The sequence below is a fragment of the Eleutherodactylus coqui genome, chromosome 11 (genome assembly GCF_035609145.1).
Source record: "Eleutherodactylus coqui strain aEleCoq1 chromosome 11, aEleCoq1.hap1, whole genome shotgun sequence".
In the NCBI taxonomy this organism is placed as follows: Eukaryota; Metazoa; Chordata; class Amphibia; order Anura; family Eleutherodactylidae; genus Eleutherodactylus; species Eleutherodactylus coqui.
Genome location: NC_089847.1, coordinates 17,353,739 through 17,369,633, shown reverse-complemented (window position 1 = coordinate 17,369,633; position 15,895 = coordinate 17,353,739). Strand labels below are relative to the sequence as shown.

Below are 15,895 nucleotides of genomic sequence, written 5' to 3'. Positions count from 1 at the left end.
TGGCTATGTTGCCGCCATAAAAAGCACCCAGCCAAAATGCACTATCTTGGCCCGCCGCACGCTTTTACGCCATGGAAATACGCCCATGTGCACTGATGCATTGTCAACCAATGCATGAGAGGGGCAGCGTATATCCTCCAGGCTTAGGCTGAAAATAAATGTGTAGAACTCGTCAACCCCCAACCACCTGTGCCTGCCCCCCCCGTTCGGCGCGAGAAAACCCCGATGCAGGGGTTAAGCAAGAACACCGGACAGCGCTTACCTGAATCCCCGCGCTCCGGTGACTTCTTACTTACCTGCTGAAGATGGCCGCCGGGATCTTCTCCCTCGGTGGACCGCAGGGCTTCTGTGCGGTCCATTGCCGATTCCAGCCTCCTGATTGGCTGGAATCGGCACGGGGCGGAGCTACACGGAGCCCCATTGAGAAAAGAAGAAGACCCGGACTGCGCAAGCGCGTCTAATTTGGCAGTTAGATGCTGAAAATTAGACGGCACCATTGAGACGGGGACGCTAGCAACGGAACAGGTAAGTGAATAACTTCTGTATGGCTCATAATTAATGCACAATGTACATTACAAAGTGCATTATTATGGCCATACAGAAGTGTATACCCCCACTTTGTTTCGCGGGACAACCCCTTTAATTGCTTGAATGAGCGACTGATGTGACCGTTCTCCCAGGCAGCCTCTTTATACATCGTTGCCTCGGTCAGTCGTTCACATTCGCTATATAAGTGGGCGGGACTGAACGAGCGCTGTGTAAACCAAACGCTAAGTAAACGAGCCAACGATGAATAATGCGTGAAACGAGTGACAGCGAACGATTATTCGTCATTGGCGCGTGTTTAGGCGGAACATTTCTGCACCTTCACATGTTTGGATAATAATTGTTCAGTCTACTGCCCTGCCCGGAGGAAGGAGCGCAGGAACGGACGCTGCCTGAGAGATCCTGGAAAAGAGGAAACTTTAAACAAATTTATTTAAAAGAACATTTGGAATCAAACATGAAAAGTATAACGTCTCTAATTACTACAAATACTAAGAAGTTACAGACGCAGCTTTTCCGTGTCCTCGGTGCCGCAGAGATAATACAGACTGGGAGCGAATATCCTGCAGCGCACTACAAGTCTCACATCATGAGATGAGAAAACCACATGCTACATTGGTATCTAGCACCATCTGGTGGAGAAAGCTGGAACAGCAGCCACTTCAAATTGTAACCATTGACAAATCCTAGGATGGGATAGTAATATAAATAAGAGGTGTGTGATCAATAGCAGCTCCATGTGGAGTCACGTCGTCGGCTTTTCTGGTTGTGCAGGGGAGGCGTCTGCCAGAGTTGCCAAATAGATGAGATTTCTGTGCAGAACCTGTTGGTACCTGAAAAACAAGAAACCTGCTAAGTACTTTATGAAATAATTACAAATGCTAAATAGGGATGAGTACAGTAAAATATCTCATTATGACTACCCTCCTGGTTGGAGCAATCAGCATGTCTCAGGGTGGATGGTTTCCATGTATGCAGTAGGAGCAGCCTGTGGTGCAGAATGCACATCCTAACCAGAACTGAGCATTATTTAGGGTGGGTTCACATGTCAGGAAATTGCAGCAGAAAATCGGCACCCTTGTAATTGAAAGAAAAATCTGCTGCGGATCCGCACAAAAACACGTGTTAATCGGTGCAGCGCTAAATATAGTGCAACGTGTGAACAAACCCTAAAGAGGATTTCCAGGAAGAAATACTATTGCTATTCTTAGGATTGATCATCAATAACTGATGGGCCGGTGTCCAGCGCTCCCCTCACCTCCCACATCTTAATGCTACCAGCGCAGCCTTCCATCCAACAGTCTCTAGTGAGCGCAGCGCTGCTGGTTGGGTGGTGGCCCTTCAACACTCACTAGAGACTACTGTGGGTGCACTGATAGCACCAACAATTGGGAGGTGAGGGGAGCGCTGGATCTGAGACGCAGCTGAACTTGAGTCACCCCAATGATGCAGATTTTGACTTCGTTTTGGATGTGGAAATGCTGCAGAATTCCCCCTTCATGTGAACGTACCCTTACAGAGAATATCACTCTGACAGGTAGTTATACCGCTTGGTGCGATCCCCTCTACACTCAAGAGGAAAGAAAAATACGTAGTATAAAGAGGTCAGTCACAGTAATGTGGTAAGGCAATCTGTCCCAAGAACACAAGCCCTGTTCACATGGGTGTCAGAGCCGGGTCTCTCCCTCTAGAAGCAGATGCTGTTCTACTGCCCTTGTATTACAGGACAGCCATTCATCTGAACGGCCCTTGTGTTTGCCCTGCAGCATGTGGGCAGCACTGGTCAATCAGAGCAGCTGTAGTGTCTTAAGAGTGCATTCACACGGGCGTGTGCGTGGTTTTGTCCGTGAATACACAACGTATACATTGGGCTGAAATACGCTGTTACCGGTCGTTTTTCTGCCCATCAGCATTTTTTGTTTTTACGCACATAAAGAGAACTTTCGCTCGTGTGAATGAGCCCCTAAGATAAATGATGCATAGTAAGGCCACTTCCACACGGGCGATGCATCTGTGTTCTGTGTGATATCGTGATGCTGTCTCGCTACAAAGTCGCACAACTTTGTAGTGCTCTTTGGCTGGGCTTTTCAGGTAGGGGCTTAAAAAATATAAGCCCTACCCTGAAAAGAAGCCCTAGCTACACAATAAAATAATTTAAAAAAAGGATACATCACCTCAACCTCCAATCCACAAAGGGCTGGTAGAAAACTAAAGCCAAGTGCTGGGGCTGAAGAGGAGACACGCCGGAGCCTGACAGCGCCTGAAAGGTGATGTATTCTTTTTTTTTATGCACATAGGGTTTATTTTAGGGCTTTTACAGTAGGATTTCTTACTGTCAAAAATGCATTGCATCTCACAAAAATCGCATTTTTATGCGATGCAACAGAAGGGAAGGCTCCATAGGAAAAAACGGGCTACAAAATATCGCAAATCGTTGCTGTATAGAGCATGCAGCAATTTTGTATTCTCGCAATTTCGCAGCCTACAAAACATGGCTAATGTGCAGGAACCCATTGGAAAGCACGGGCTTCACATACATGCGATTTGTAGCATTGTCACATTGCGAGAAAATCGCGCAATTTTGATGCCCATGTGGAAATGGCCTAATACACGGTGCATTGGGTAGTCAGTGAGGCTTGAGCGGCCATCTTTGTTTGTCCAGACACAGTCACTTTAAATGGACTGTGCCGTTCAAACAATCTCTTTCCTATCGGCTGCCCACCTCTCCACTAGAAGAGCTGATATCAGGAAGGGGAAACTGGCACTGAATGCCGCCTCCTGCCATTACACTGGAACCAGCGATATGCCAACTGACTTCAACAGAGATGTCTGACAGCTGCTTATTTTCCACTAGAAGTGATGCACATCCCACCATGCCTGACTCTGCCCGCTAAGGTGTGCGGGCAGCTTATCCAAAACCACAGGAAAGGATTCTACAGCAGCATCTTCACATCAGACTGTCATGGCCGACCGCGGCCGCATCAGCCCTGTTACATGGGGACGGCCGTAGGACTCACAGTGAACACTCCGCCGCTCTCCCCTTGTTCTGATACTCCACGATGCAACGGATGAGTTGATCATTTTCTTCCAGCAACTGAGGAAACAGAAGAAAGAAAAATTAATATTATCAGCAGGAAGGGGTTAAAGCTGCGCAGCTGGGGGTAACAGTGAATCTCCCCCACTGACTTCTCTGCATAAGGGGTTAAACCGGGTGAAGTAATAGGAGACCCCCTCCGCCGACCCGTCCTCACCCGCTGCACGTTGTCCTCCGGGATCTGCACTCGTCCGCGGAGCCTTTCTGGAACAAATACGAGCGACATCTTCCCCGAGCTCTCCGAACTTCCGGCGCACGCTGAGCACGTCACACCGCGCCGCTGACGTCATCATCACGGGCGGGCGCGCCAAAGTCACGTGACGGAACCTGTGAGCGCGGCTGCCGGAAGTGGTGCAGTCACAGCTGATGAGAGACTGAAGGGGGAACCGGCCGGGCTGCTGGAGAACTACAAGTCCCAGGGCAGAGGGTCCAGGCTGCCATGCTTATTGGCTGCTGTATACAGTATTGGCCTGTGGAGGCGCTGTGGGTTACATGGATTTATTCTGCGCAGTTTATTATTTGTATTCACTGCGGTTTTCACCTGCACAAGCATTGTATTTATTTTTTATATATATATATAAAAAGCGCCAACATCGGTCTCCGGCCGCAACACACTTTAAAAAATAAACCCCCGCCCCCTGCATCTTCACCGCGTTCTGCGCAATCTCACTGCCTGTAAATACGGACGACAAGCAGCGGGTTACACAACCGCTCCACGAATAAACCGTGCTGCTGGATACGCGGCTCTGGTGGTTCGCGCCGTCCGTAAAATATAGGCCGCCTGCACATGGGCAGATTTTTGCTGCATATTTTGGAAGAGAGAAGGGGGGGTGGGGGGCGGCCTCCACAGCGATGATCCACAGCCAGTACCATCCGCAGCCTGCGCTGGAGAATCACTTCCTGCGCGCTCGCAGAGACCAACTGCCGTTTCCACGAGCGGAGGAACAAAAATCGCAGCATGCTCCATTTTTGCGCAGACAGCTTCCATTTAAGTCGATGGAAGCCATCCAACCCGCAGCCGACAGCGCAGAGGGGTCACAGATTCTGTACTGCACATGTCTGATGGCAAGCTGCCAGCGCCATCCGCGGTATGCGCCGACACCGCCCCTCAGCAAGCTCCTGCATGCAGAATCTGGCTCTGCCGTGTGCAGACGGCCATAGTGTGATAACAGAAGACGCACCCATGCCAGGCGATGGCTCCTCCCCCCACACAGCTGAGATGTACTGCAGTCAGCATGGTTCGAGGTACCAGATACCACCTACCAGCCCCTCACCGAGTCACTCCCAGGCCTGCCGGCATACAGCGGTGACTCCAGATCGTCATCAGAGGGCCATTATAACGCGGCTCCTCTCCGTTCATCAATTCTTCTATAAAGAGATCCCGTTGTTTTCCGCCCGATCTTCGTGAATCGCCCGTTACATCTTTGTGGATCTACTATAAGCCACTCTGTACTGTGGCGTCCCGAGCGCCTCGCTTATCGCGGTACAACGCTGCCATTGCTCTCAATGAGGCTTTGCAGACCTGTGATTTTCGCACGCCGTCTGCTCTATGTTTTCGAACGCCCCCATGATGCATTGCGATGTGTAATGAAAATATGTGCACATGTCCAAAAAAAAACCCAAGACCCCCAGAACCCACCGCCGCCTGCCCGCGTGCGTGCGTGCGTGCATAAAATGCAGTGAATACACAAACTGCAGTTACACGGGCGAATGAGGTCCACAATACGGCCCAAAATAGAAGACAATTCGTGTTTTTTTCTCTCTTACACACAAGCATAAAAAACGCACCTCTGAAAACCCCAAAACTAAACCATTGGGTTGTCATCTGTATTGTGTGTGATGCCCACAGAGAACACGTGTGAATGAGCCCCAACACACTAGTCTGCTCTTCCAGCAGTGCTGCATGACACCAGCATTGTATTCATCAGCCTGCTCCCAATGTACCGCCCCTTGCCCTCCCACTTCCAACAGGGAAGATACGCGAGAGCGCTTCCATGTAACCGCTGTGTGCGGCGTGGATATCTGTAAATCGTGCAAGGAGATTAGAAGGGATCCCGGCCAACGATAGACTCCATTCTCTGCAGCAGCAGTTTGTGCGGCCGGCCGGCTCATTCATCAGGACTGTAGCGGCACATCTGTCCCAACGGTTGGAGGGCGGCACAGTGCAGCAATGTGGGCAGCGGATGGAGATCGTGGCGATACATTGGGGCACGTAGTACAAATACCACATTTGAGGAGGGGTGGTGGGGGAGTGTGCAGTATTTATTATAAGCCGCGGGGGAGGGTGTGCAGTATTTATTATAAGCCGCGGGGGAGGGTGTGCAGTATTTATTATAAGCCGCGGGGGAGGGTGTGCAGTATTATAAGCTGCGGGGGAGGGTGTGCAGTATTATAAGCCGCGGACGAGACGCACTCACAAACCGAAGACAAAAAGTTGGATGTTTAACTGAACTTTTATTCTGCTTCAAGAATAAAAACATTTGAGTTTGCAGGGTTCTCCAAAAGAATTACAATGTTGTTCTTTGTACAAGTACAAAAAGAAAATATATCCCCCTGATCCTTTGTCCACACACATCAGTAATATGCAAATGTATAGAGCATCACAGCAGCACCCCCCACAGTCCAGGGTCACCATCCTACTACACCGCGGCGCCGCAGACCCATCCCCCACGCACCGGGATGTAGCAACCTAAGATATGTTCAGCATCCTTGTAAATATACATGTTAGATTTGGTCTTCCTACTCCAGTCACACCCAATGCAACACAATATGCCATTTCCTGGTAAGCATGCAGATTTTTACTGGTCCCCCTGCTGGTTCACTGCCCCTACAGGTTTATCCTCCAATGTGATTGATGGGGGATGCAGTTAGTTGCTACATCAGACAGTACAGCGCTTGTCCTTAACGAGCAGTGTGCTGGTAAATGCAGTGACTGATCTGCAGAATTGTCAATGCAGCTCTGGCTGTAACTAGAGGTGATATAACTTATGAGCCTTAAAGCCAATTATATGTGCAGCTATTTTATGTATAAACTAGTATCTTAAAGGGGTTTTCTGGGACATATAAAAACCAAACAAACCACAAAGTCTTAAAATGGCATAAAACAAAAAAAAAAAACACAACTGAAAAATAAAGCACTTGGAACCCAGACGAAGCAGCAGGCGGTCAGATGCCGTTCATGGCACACATGACTGAAGCCAGACAATCTTGAGCAGCCATTTTTCCATGGCAGCTGCAGCCTGTGATTGGCTGAGCAGTCACATGCACAAGGTATATGGCAGGTGACCGCCGACTGCTTCTCCAAGGTTCAGAGCCAGCCCACTGCGGTGAAACACAAGTGTGGCGGCGGCCTGCAGGCCCTTGTTCACTAAGGGGCCCAGTCACAATTGTGACCCCTAGTGGTACGCCAGTGGAGAGTAGGCAACCCTGCTGTCGGGATGTAATGCACATGGCTGAGGAGACACCGCAGTGCTGCCATCTACAAGAAAACTTTGCCAAAGATAAAGTCCAAAGCCAAAAAGAGCCCTGGGGCGGTCGATGAATTGACAACTGTGGAAATGAGCAAACAGCAGGCGGGGAGCACATAACGTGTCTGAGGGAGGAGCCGGAGCGAGAATAAGAGGGAAGAGACTACTTCCAGTTTTTGGTAGATCACCTGCCGCCAGCTGGAAGGGAAGACATCTGAACTCCGCAGCAAGGACCGAGAGATGGAGCAGGCAGAGGAAAGGCATCAGGAGGAAATCCAGGTATACAAGCAGAAAGTTACACATCTGCTATACAGGCCCCACAACAACACTTCAGAGCTGAAAGCAGAAGGCAGCGTCACTATGAAGCAGACACAGAAGAGCCCGTTACCCAGAGATATGCGGGGTCTGCAAGTGGAAGCCAAGGAGGAGCAGGAGCTGGCCCATGAGATGGCAGTGAAAAACCTCAAGATGAGGATGCAATTGCTGCGAGATGAGCTAAACCTCTGTATAAAAAAAAAAAAAAAGGCAGAAACCCATGAAATGGAGGATGGGAAGAGCCATGAGAAGGCCTTCAGTGACATCAACAACTATTACTATGACATCACACTCAATGTGTGATTGTTCTCAGTAAGAGAAACCAAGTATTCATGTAGATATGATACTTTTAATGGCTAACAAAAATACACGATGTTACAGCGAGCTTGCGAGTCTTCTTTTGACCCTTCATCAGGCTTTGTGAAACTGGTTTGGATGGGGCACATATATAAAATATACACTTGCAGAGAGGACAGCTCTCTTGATCTAAATACAAAATGTTCACACACAGAAATTGGAATGTGCAGCTTGAAGAGATATCATAAAACGGTCTGAGCTCAGTGGACTGATTAAGTATTTCTCTCTCAGCTCAGTTTGTCCGGCGTTTAAGTTTTCAGTGCATAAAAGTCTCAAATTTCGGAGTGTGAACATTTGTATTTAGATCAAGAGGGGCGTCCGCTCTGCATTAGTATATTATATATGTGCCCCATCCACACCAGTTTCATACAGCCTGATGAAGGGTTGATAGACCTGAAAGCTCGCTGTAACATCATGTATTTTTTAGCCATTAAAAAGGTATATCTACAAGATACGTGGTTTCTGTTACTGGGAACAGTCACACTTTACTGGCCAACATGGTACCAAACCCCCTTTTTTCCAATCCCACTCAGTAATGTAGCGCTCATCAACTTACTTATGGAGCAGATGGAAGTAATGCAGAAAAAGGAAAGTATAGAAAGAGGTGGCAGACCTCCAGCTACAAAACAGTCCTCACTGAGCCCTCGCAGAAGACTTGTGAGGAAGTAGCTGAATGCCAACGATAACTAGCCAATTATGAGAAGGACAAGACATCTCTGGTGAGAACAAAATCACATCTGAAATCAGAGGAGAAAGAAGTGATCTGAACTGGGAGCATGAAGCGTTAGTGCAAAGGTTCCAAAAGGTCCAGAGCAAGAGGAGCTGAGCAATAAATTCACAGCGGCAATTGTGCAGAGGAACGGCTTTAAGAACTTTTTGCAGGCAAGGAAGCTGCAGGCTCCGGGAGACGCTCTAGAGAAGGAAGCACAACTCAGTGAGGTTCTGGCAGCTTCTAACCTGGACCCCGACTCAATGAGCAATGTGACCCGCAAGCTGGAGGGTGTGCTGGACACCAAGAATAACGCATTAAAGACCTGCAGTATGAACTGGCCAAAGTGTGCCAGGCCCACAATGACCCGCTCTGGGCATGAAGCCATGATGTAGGCATCCCTGTAAAAAAGCTGGGGTGTAAACCCCAGGATGTTCCTGGGCAGAGCTTTGGGCAAGGACCGGCAGGACTGGTGGCATCCAGCACTGATCTGCACCGTCCCTTTAATAGTCTGCAACCTCTGGAAAAAAAAAAAAGGTTTTTAAAAGGCCCGGCTTGAAATGAAAAAATTGAATACTGACCTACTTCGGCCGCTCTCGGTCCAGCGCTGTAAACCTGGGGCTCGCTGCACAACGCAGAAGCAGCATTGGGTCTTCACATGACTACTCAGCCACTCTCAGGCTTCAGTGGCCATGCCTGCTTTTTTTTGGCCGCTCCTGTGAAGTTTTTGAAGCCTGCGAGTGTCTACGTTTACAATGTACGGTACATGACCGGCCGCCGCTTCTTCTGCATTCCGTGCGGTGAGCACCAGGGCTACAGCACTGGCCGGGGTGAAGCCGGGACAGGAAAGTATCCAGTTTTAGTTCCTTTTAAGCTAGTTCAACTTTTTTTTTATGTCCCAAAAACCCTTTAAGCGGTTCTACAGTGATTGAAAAAATGGCTGCTTTCTTCCCAAAATAGCACCACCCCTGTCAACAGGTCATGTCTGGTATTGCAGCTGAGGTCTATTGAGCTTGATGGAGCCGAGCTGCAATACCAGACAGTCTTTGGAAGGATGTGGCACTATTTCTGGCAGAAAGCTGCCACGCCTTCCTATGCCCAGACAACCCCTTTAAGAAGTAGAGCTACACTTCAGCGCCCTCCAGAGGTCAATCAGTATTGACTCAGTTGCATTTTCAGTTTGTATACATTTTCTGCTTACCTCTGATGGGAGAAGTTGCTGGTTTTGCACCCAATTTACAGACCTATCCATTCTATAAAAAATTTTTTAAAAAAAGGACATATCCCGTAACAATACCCTGCGGGTAAACAAGCTTGGTTGGACCCTGCCTTGTCCAGTAATGTGTCGGTAGCCATGTGTAGTCACGTGTTAGATGCAGACCAATACTACATATTCAGTGCAGATACAACAACCTGCGGCCCAGGAAGGACGGCAACGGCCTTCTCTGACAACTCTCAGCATGACAACAACCAGCATGCTGGGAGTTGTAGTTTCACGACTGCCAAGATCGTTGGCCTAGATTATTAAAGCATGCAATGGCAGCTTACAACAAGTAGTCCTGTGGCTGAACATGGCCGCCGACACAAGTACAAAGAGATTTAAGAGCAAAGCGGTTCTCTAACAAGTGCAATAAGTTTGCCTTCAGTCTCTTTTTAAAGTGCCGTATCTGTACCTTTCCCACCCGATAGCTTATCTACACGTGCCCTTTGGTATAACACTTGCGGGGTGCTGGACGCTACTTCACTGCCGTCTCACAATAGAACGAACGCTGCTGTACAGGGAGGAGCACAAGAACGAGACCACTTGAAGGTGTCCACATGTCATACGAACATAATGTGCAATGAACTAATCCGTGGCTGGGACACACAACTGCATCGACTCAAGTATTCGACAGACGGGGGAGGTTCAGGAACATCTAGAAGCTCCTAGGAGAGTGCTAGACAGACAATAGAGTGGCCTTCAGTATGGCTCCGCTTCGAAAAATCATTTTACATTTTGAATGAGTTGGCTCGCGACCAAATACTCTATTCACATCCAGAGCTGCATTCAAAAACGGAGCCGTCGCCCTAGATGGCAGGATCTCACTGCTGCTACCCAACTACCAAACTGCAAGCGGCATCCAACTAGTCTGATGCATATGGGGGCACACGTCATATCCCACAATGCAATGCAGCAGAGCTGGGGCGTATAAAAGGGTCTCAACGATTCTAGTTCAGGTAATCACGTGGGAAGCTGAACGGTAGTCGTTGTGCAAACACAGCCAATGGTCGCATGCATTCATAAAAACAAAAAGATAATCGGACCGTATAAACAGGAGGTTGGTCAACTCTGAACGACTGCCCGTTTACTCTGGAGGTGGGAAGAGAAGCCAGCGCGCTTCACCTCTATTCAGTGAGCGATCATCACTCCTGGGTGAACGCACAGGAGCGATATCATGGGGACAACTATCAGGCGCTTAAAGGAGTTGTCCCACTTCTAGAGGTTTCAGGAAGTAGACAGCACCGTACATTACACAGTGGCTCGGGGTGATACTGCAGGCTGAGACCTATTAAAGAGAGCTATTATGGAGCTCAGCCTGCAGTACAAACCTGGGCCACTACACAATGTACGGAGCTGTGCACTTCCTGCAATAGCTAAAAGTGGGACAATTCCCAACTGACAATCGTCCCACGTAAAAAGGACCTTTAAAAGCTCATTCAGTGCATTGGGGGCTCCATATGGAACCGCTGTTGCTGAATTCAGCTAATACACAAAATGAAATTGCGCTGCATGCCGCGCTACTTTGCCCTATAAAATGCTGGACGGACCCCAGACAGCATTATACACAATGGAGTCAGTTTGGTTACGTTTGGCCGGTGTCTGCAGTTTCGCAGCTCCCATAACGAAGCAGGGAAGTTAAGCCCATAGCGCTGGTATGAACTGGCCCCTGGCTGCTGCCTTACTGTGCAATAGCTTCACGTGGCTATCTGCAGCATTGTCTGTGCAGCTTTGGATGTGATTAGAGTAAAATACATGATGTAACAAGACTATTACGAACTTACTCAGCAGTACATGGAAGTGCTGGCTAATGAAGAAATGCTCTTGAGGCTGATGCGCATCTTGGCCATCAGAAGAGGCAAATAAATTAGGATCGTGAACAATGCTACTTAAAAAGGTCTTTAAAAAAAAAAAACCCACATCTTTGGATCCCTTTTTGCAGTATTCACAGACAGGACACCCCTGTATATAACGTAACCCCCAATAATGACTAGTAGTGGGGGCCAGAGCACCATAGAACGACATGCTGGCATTCATCACCTCTCCATCTCAATGACTCAAGATTTCCCCTAGAAAACCGCCTTCGCTAGCGTGCAAAAACTTCCAGTCTAGTACAGAGGATTCCCCACATGGGGGATCCCCCAGTGCCGCAGTCTACGCCTGACTTCTAGGATCACAATTATTTTTGAAAAAGGAGCCACTTCAATATTTACCACAATTAAAGTGAACCTGTCAGCCAAGCAGTGGAGGAAGCCGCCGGCCCGCCATCACACAGCGGCCCGCCATCACACAGCGGCCCGCCATCACACAGCGGCCCGCCATCACACAGCGGCCCGCCATCACACAGCGGCCCGCCATCACACAGCGGCCCGGCTTGCTAGTTTTCTAGCATTTATTGGCATTTACAGGGTCTGATGAGAAAGCCGGATGGATAAAGTTAAAGGGAACCTAGCATGTCCTATAGGCACAAACTAAGTTGCGATGCTCACAGGACAGGGGCTGAGGAGTCTGGGGAATGTACTTTCTAATTGGTCTCCCCATTCCCGTCCCCCAAGGAAGTCAGCGCTGAGTCTATGAGCTTGACTTCTTCAGTTAGTCCACACATTGGTCACTACTGGAGAGCGCACGCACTTATGAAGAACCGAGACCCGACACCCCAAATGAAAAACATAGGAACCCGCTATATATAAAATATACCCCCCAGACTCCTCGGCCCTGTCCTATAGACACCATAACTTAGTCCGAGTCTTCCAGGATGTGACGGGTTCCCTTTAATCCTTTTGTTCCCCGACAAGATGACTAATTACCACGTCCGTTTAGCACAGGTGTGCAGGGTAATTCTATGGAAGTTGGTGCCTGTAGTTAGAGTGGTTGGAAAAACTTTGCTATTTTATTCTAAAAGCAGCCTGTCGCCCGTCCGTCCGTTGTGTCCACCAGGGCAGCTCCGCTCTATTGAAGTGAATGGGGCTGAGTTGCAATACAACACAGCCTGTGGATAAGTGTGGTGCCATTTTTGAAAGAAAACCAATGTTTTTGGAATCCTGCACCACCCCTTTAAGGCATCCATGATGTAGTACATCATGGGTCACAGATCAAATGCCTGGTCAGCCTCACATTTACAAAGCTGAGCACGTGCAGCATTTATGAGGTTAATCAAAAAAATGGTTTAGGGCGCCATCTATTGATCTGTCCAACATCCAGATTTACCCATCAGCGATTCACAGCATAAGTTTGCTTAAAATGTGTCATTTGTAAAAATGCTCTGCTTGACTTATTCTGATAATCTCCATTCACAACCAAAGCGGCACCAAAAAAATGACTTCTAACACCCATCTGAGTGAAATGCACTGCTTTGTGAATAGAACTACGCCGTTGGGTCATAGACATCAGGATGGACTTAAAGGACCGCTCCCATTTCAGGACAAGATTCTGTCCTGGGATCAAAAGGGGCAGGTGGTATTTCTGGCACTGCCGTCCAATTTGTCAGTTTTGGCCGTCCAAGATGGCCGATGCAATCTTCAGATCACCTAGTGCTCAGTGCATTGGAAGTGTTAGACTACCAATGCACTATACTTCCTGATTGGCCACTGCTGCTCATGTGATCAGCACTAACCAATCAGACAACAGTGCAGTGTTCATTAGCTAGATAGAAAAGAGCAGGCAAGCCAAAATCCAGAACCAGAATTGGTGGATCAGATAGACTGCAGAAACGACAAGTGCAGGTAATATACCCCCAACCCCTCCAGTCCCAGGGCAGAATTTGAGCCTGAAACTGGAGGGTCGCCTTAACCTGCAATTTATTTCCCAGTACAACCCAGCAGAATTTTCGAAAGCAGCTCTGGATGTGAATGGAGGGGCAAAATAACTGAAAACCAAAATAAAACGATAAACATTAAATGCCATTAGCTGCTAATGGTCCAAACTAATACAGACGACTGGCACAACTCCCACAGCTGCGCATGAGTCACGGGTGAACTTGAAATCCAACATTAACTACTTCTGTGCACCTCGTATTAAAGTTCAGAGGCCGTAACAAAGTTTAACAATGCGACATTTCAAAATATGCATTTCATCTGACTATAAAAGGAAAAAAACTTTTACACCTAATGGAAGCATCTCCGAAGGAAAGGAAAGCAACGTTGGCCCACGATGAGATGGTGACAAGCCACTAGATGCGCCGGATACAAAGGGTTTTGTTTTTACAGCTATACAAAAGCTCGGGGTTTCTTTGGCAGTGGGATAAACTCAATGTCACGACTATATAAAAAGTGTCTTTGCCTAAGAAACTGTATTAAGATTTGTCGTCTTGTACTATATCCAACTAAATGTGCTGCTATCAAGAGTTGGAGACCCTGTAAGGTTTGGAGAAGGGGGAAGGGTCAACCCCTTTGTACAATAATATAAAAAAAACAACCCTTCAGGGTATCAAACCCCACAGAACGAACGGCATCCCAATTATGTTTGCAGCAGGGGAAAAAAAACAAAAAAAAAAAACTTCTTTGCAGAAAGTAGTCAGACCTCCTGCAGGGCCGACGCTCCAAACTGAAAGGACGTCTTCAAAATAGGTTTAATGCGGGAAACAAATGGAAAGACTTGGTTTTTCTGCCACGCGTTCGAGTCCTTTAGTGTTGCGGGGAGCTCCGCATGTTAAAAAGACAAAAAAAAAAGTAGAAGAAACAAGTGTTTCTGGTGGCAGGACCCCACTGCACTGAAGAATCAGAGCCCCCCAGTGCTGGTGACAAAATATACAGCAAGATCAACGTCATTCTTCACAAAAGACAAGTTCTCCGGACTGTGACAGAATAAAAAAAATAAACCCCCTCCGTTCCGGACTAAGCCGCCACCTTGTTGTCTTTCTGCAAGAGAAGAAATGAGAGATTAGGTTGTGAAATCAATACATAGAGATATCATCTAGATCACCAAACAGGGGTTACACTTTTATAATGGTTGTACCACAACTGCAAGCTATCCCCCAACCACGGGATAACCATAGGATAGGGAAGAACTTGCTGATCAGTGGTAATTTCACTGCCGAGACCCCTGCCGATCTCAAGAACTAGAGGCCATGTCCCCCTCACTGCGCAGTTACTGCTCCCTCCACCCCGCAGTGAGGAGCCTGAATGGCGTGCTAGTTGCAATCTTCGTGATTCACTTTCAATGGGACTGCAGAAAAACCCGGAGTGTATGAGGGTATTTCTGTCAGCCACATTGAAAAGAATGGTGCGCTGACCACACATGCTCGGCCAGCACTGCAGGGGAAGAAGCGACCTACGCAGTGACCGAGCCGGACGAAGATGTCCCATTCTACAGATTGACAGGGGTTTCGACGGCGAGACGTCCACCAATCAGCAAGTTATCCCCATATTCTGTTGGAAGAAGGATAACCTGCAATCGTGCTACAGCCCCTTTAAAGAGACAGTCTTATATACAGGATTTTTGTTACCTACCGTAAAATCTTATTGGGGGTCACAGCAAAGACCGTGGGGTATAGCTGCTACCACCAGGAGGCGGGCACTCAGTGAAAAAGCATTGGCTCTTTGTACCAGCTATAGCAGCGCCCAACATTCATGTGCAGGGAGCCGTGGCCTGGAAGGTTAGGGTTCGGCCCTTGCAGCAGGATGCCTTCCCGATCGTAGACCTAATCCAGTGAGCGATCGTGGACTTGAGGCCGCGCCTGGGACCATCCGGAAAAACAAACAGTGAGACAGAACGCCAGAAGGAATCTTCAACACCCAAACCACATCAAGTTTGTGGAGAAGACGGTCCTAAGGGTGGGAGGCGTTTGGGCAAAACGGCAGAAACACAAGGTCCTCGTTGAGATGGAAGAAAAAAAGAATTTTGGGAGGAAGAACGGAACCAGACGTTTAATTGCTTTGTCTTGGTGCACTACTAGAAAAAGAGACCGAGGACAAGGCCGCCAGCTCCGAAACACGGTGGATCAAAGTGATTGCAACCAGAAAAGCAACCTTCCCTGACCAAAATCGGAGTGAGATGTCACACATGGGTCAGATAGGGGCGGACTGCAAGGCTTCCAAAACCAGGTTCAAGTCCTATGGAGTGGACAGGTGTTGGCAAGGAGGAACAGCATGTGCCACCCCTTGGAGAAAGGTACGTACCGCGATCTTGGAAGCTAGGAGTTGCTGGGAAAG

The 15,895-nt window shown here is 48.3% G+C and overlaps 2 protein-coding genes and 1 pseudogene across 4 annotated transcripts in view; 1 reads left to right on the top strand and 2 right to left on the bottom strand.

Moving 5' to 3' along the window:
* Positions 1–960: 960 nt before the first annotated feature.
* Positions 961–3,915, bottom strand: SS18L2 (SS18 like 2). Its single transcript, XM_066584133.1, has 3 exons — positions 3,798–3,915; positions 3,564–3,640; positions 961–1,379 (listed from the first exon to the last, which is right to left on the bottom strand). Exons 1-3 carry the CDS (start codon positions 3,864–3,866, stop codon positions 1,292–1,294), a joined length of 234 nt encoding a protein of 77 aa, XP_066440230.1. The 5' UTR covers positions 3,867–3,915; the 3' UTR covers positions 961–1,291.
* A 2,159-nt stretch (positions 3,916–6,074) lies between these two features.
* Positions 6,075–15,895, bottom strand: part of LSM14A (LSM14A mRNA processing body assembly factor) — a 32,012-nt gene continuing 22,191 nt past the window's right edge. For all 3 annotated transcript variants that reach the window (XM_066583204.1, XM_066583205.1, XM_066583206.1), the window contains one exon: positions 6,075–14,602. In XM_066583204.1, the coding sequence (XP_066439301.1) occupies positions 14,579–14,602 (24 nt within the window). In that variant the 3' untranslated portion in view covers positions 6,075–14,578. The remainder of the gene's footprint in view (positions 14,603–15,895) is intronic.
* LOC136581688 (dynein regulatory complex subunit 4 pseudogene) lies at positions 7,275–9,047 on the top strand (annotated as a pseudogene).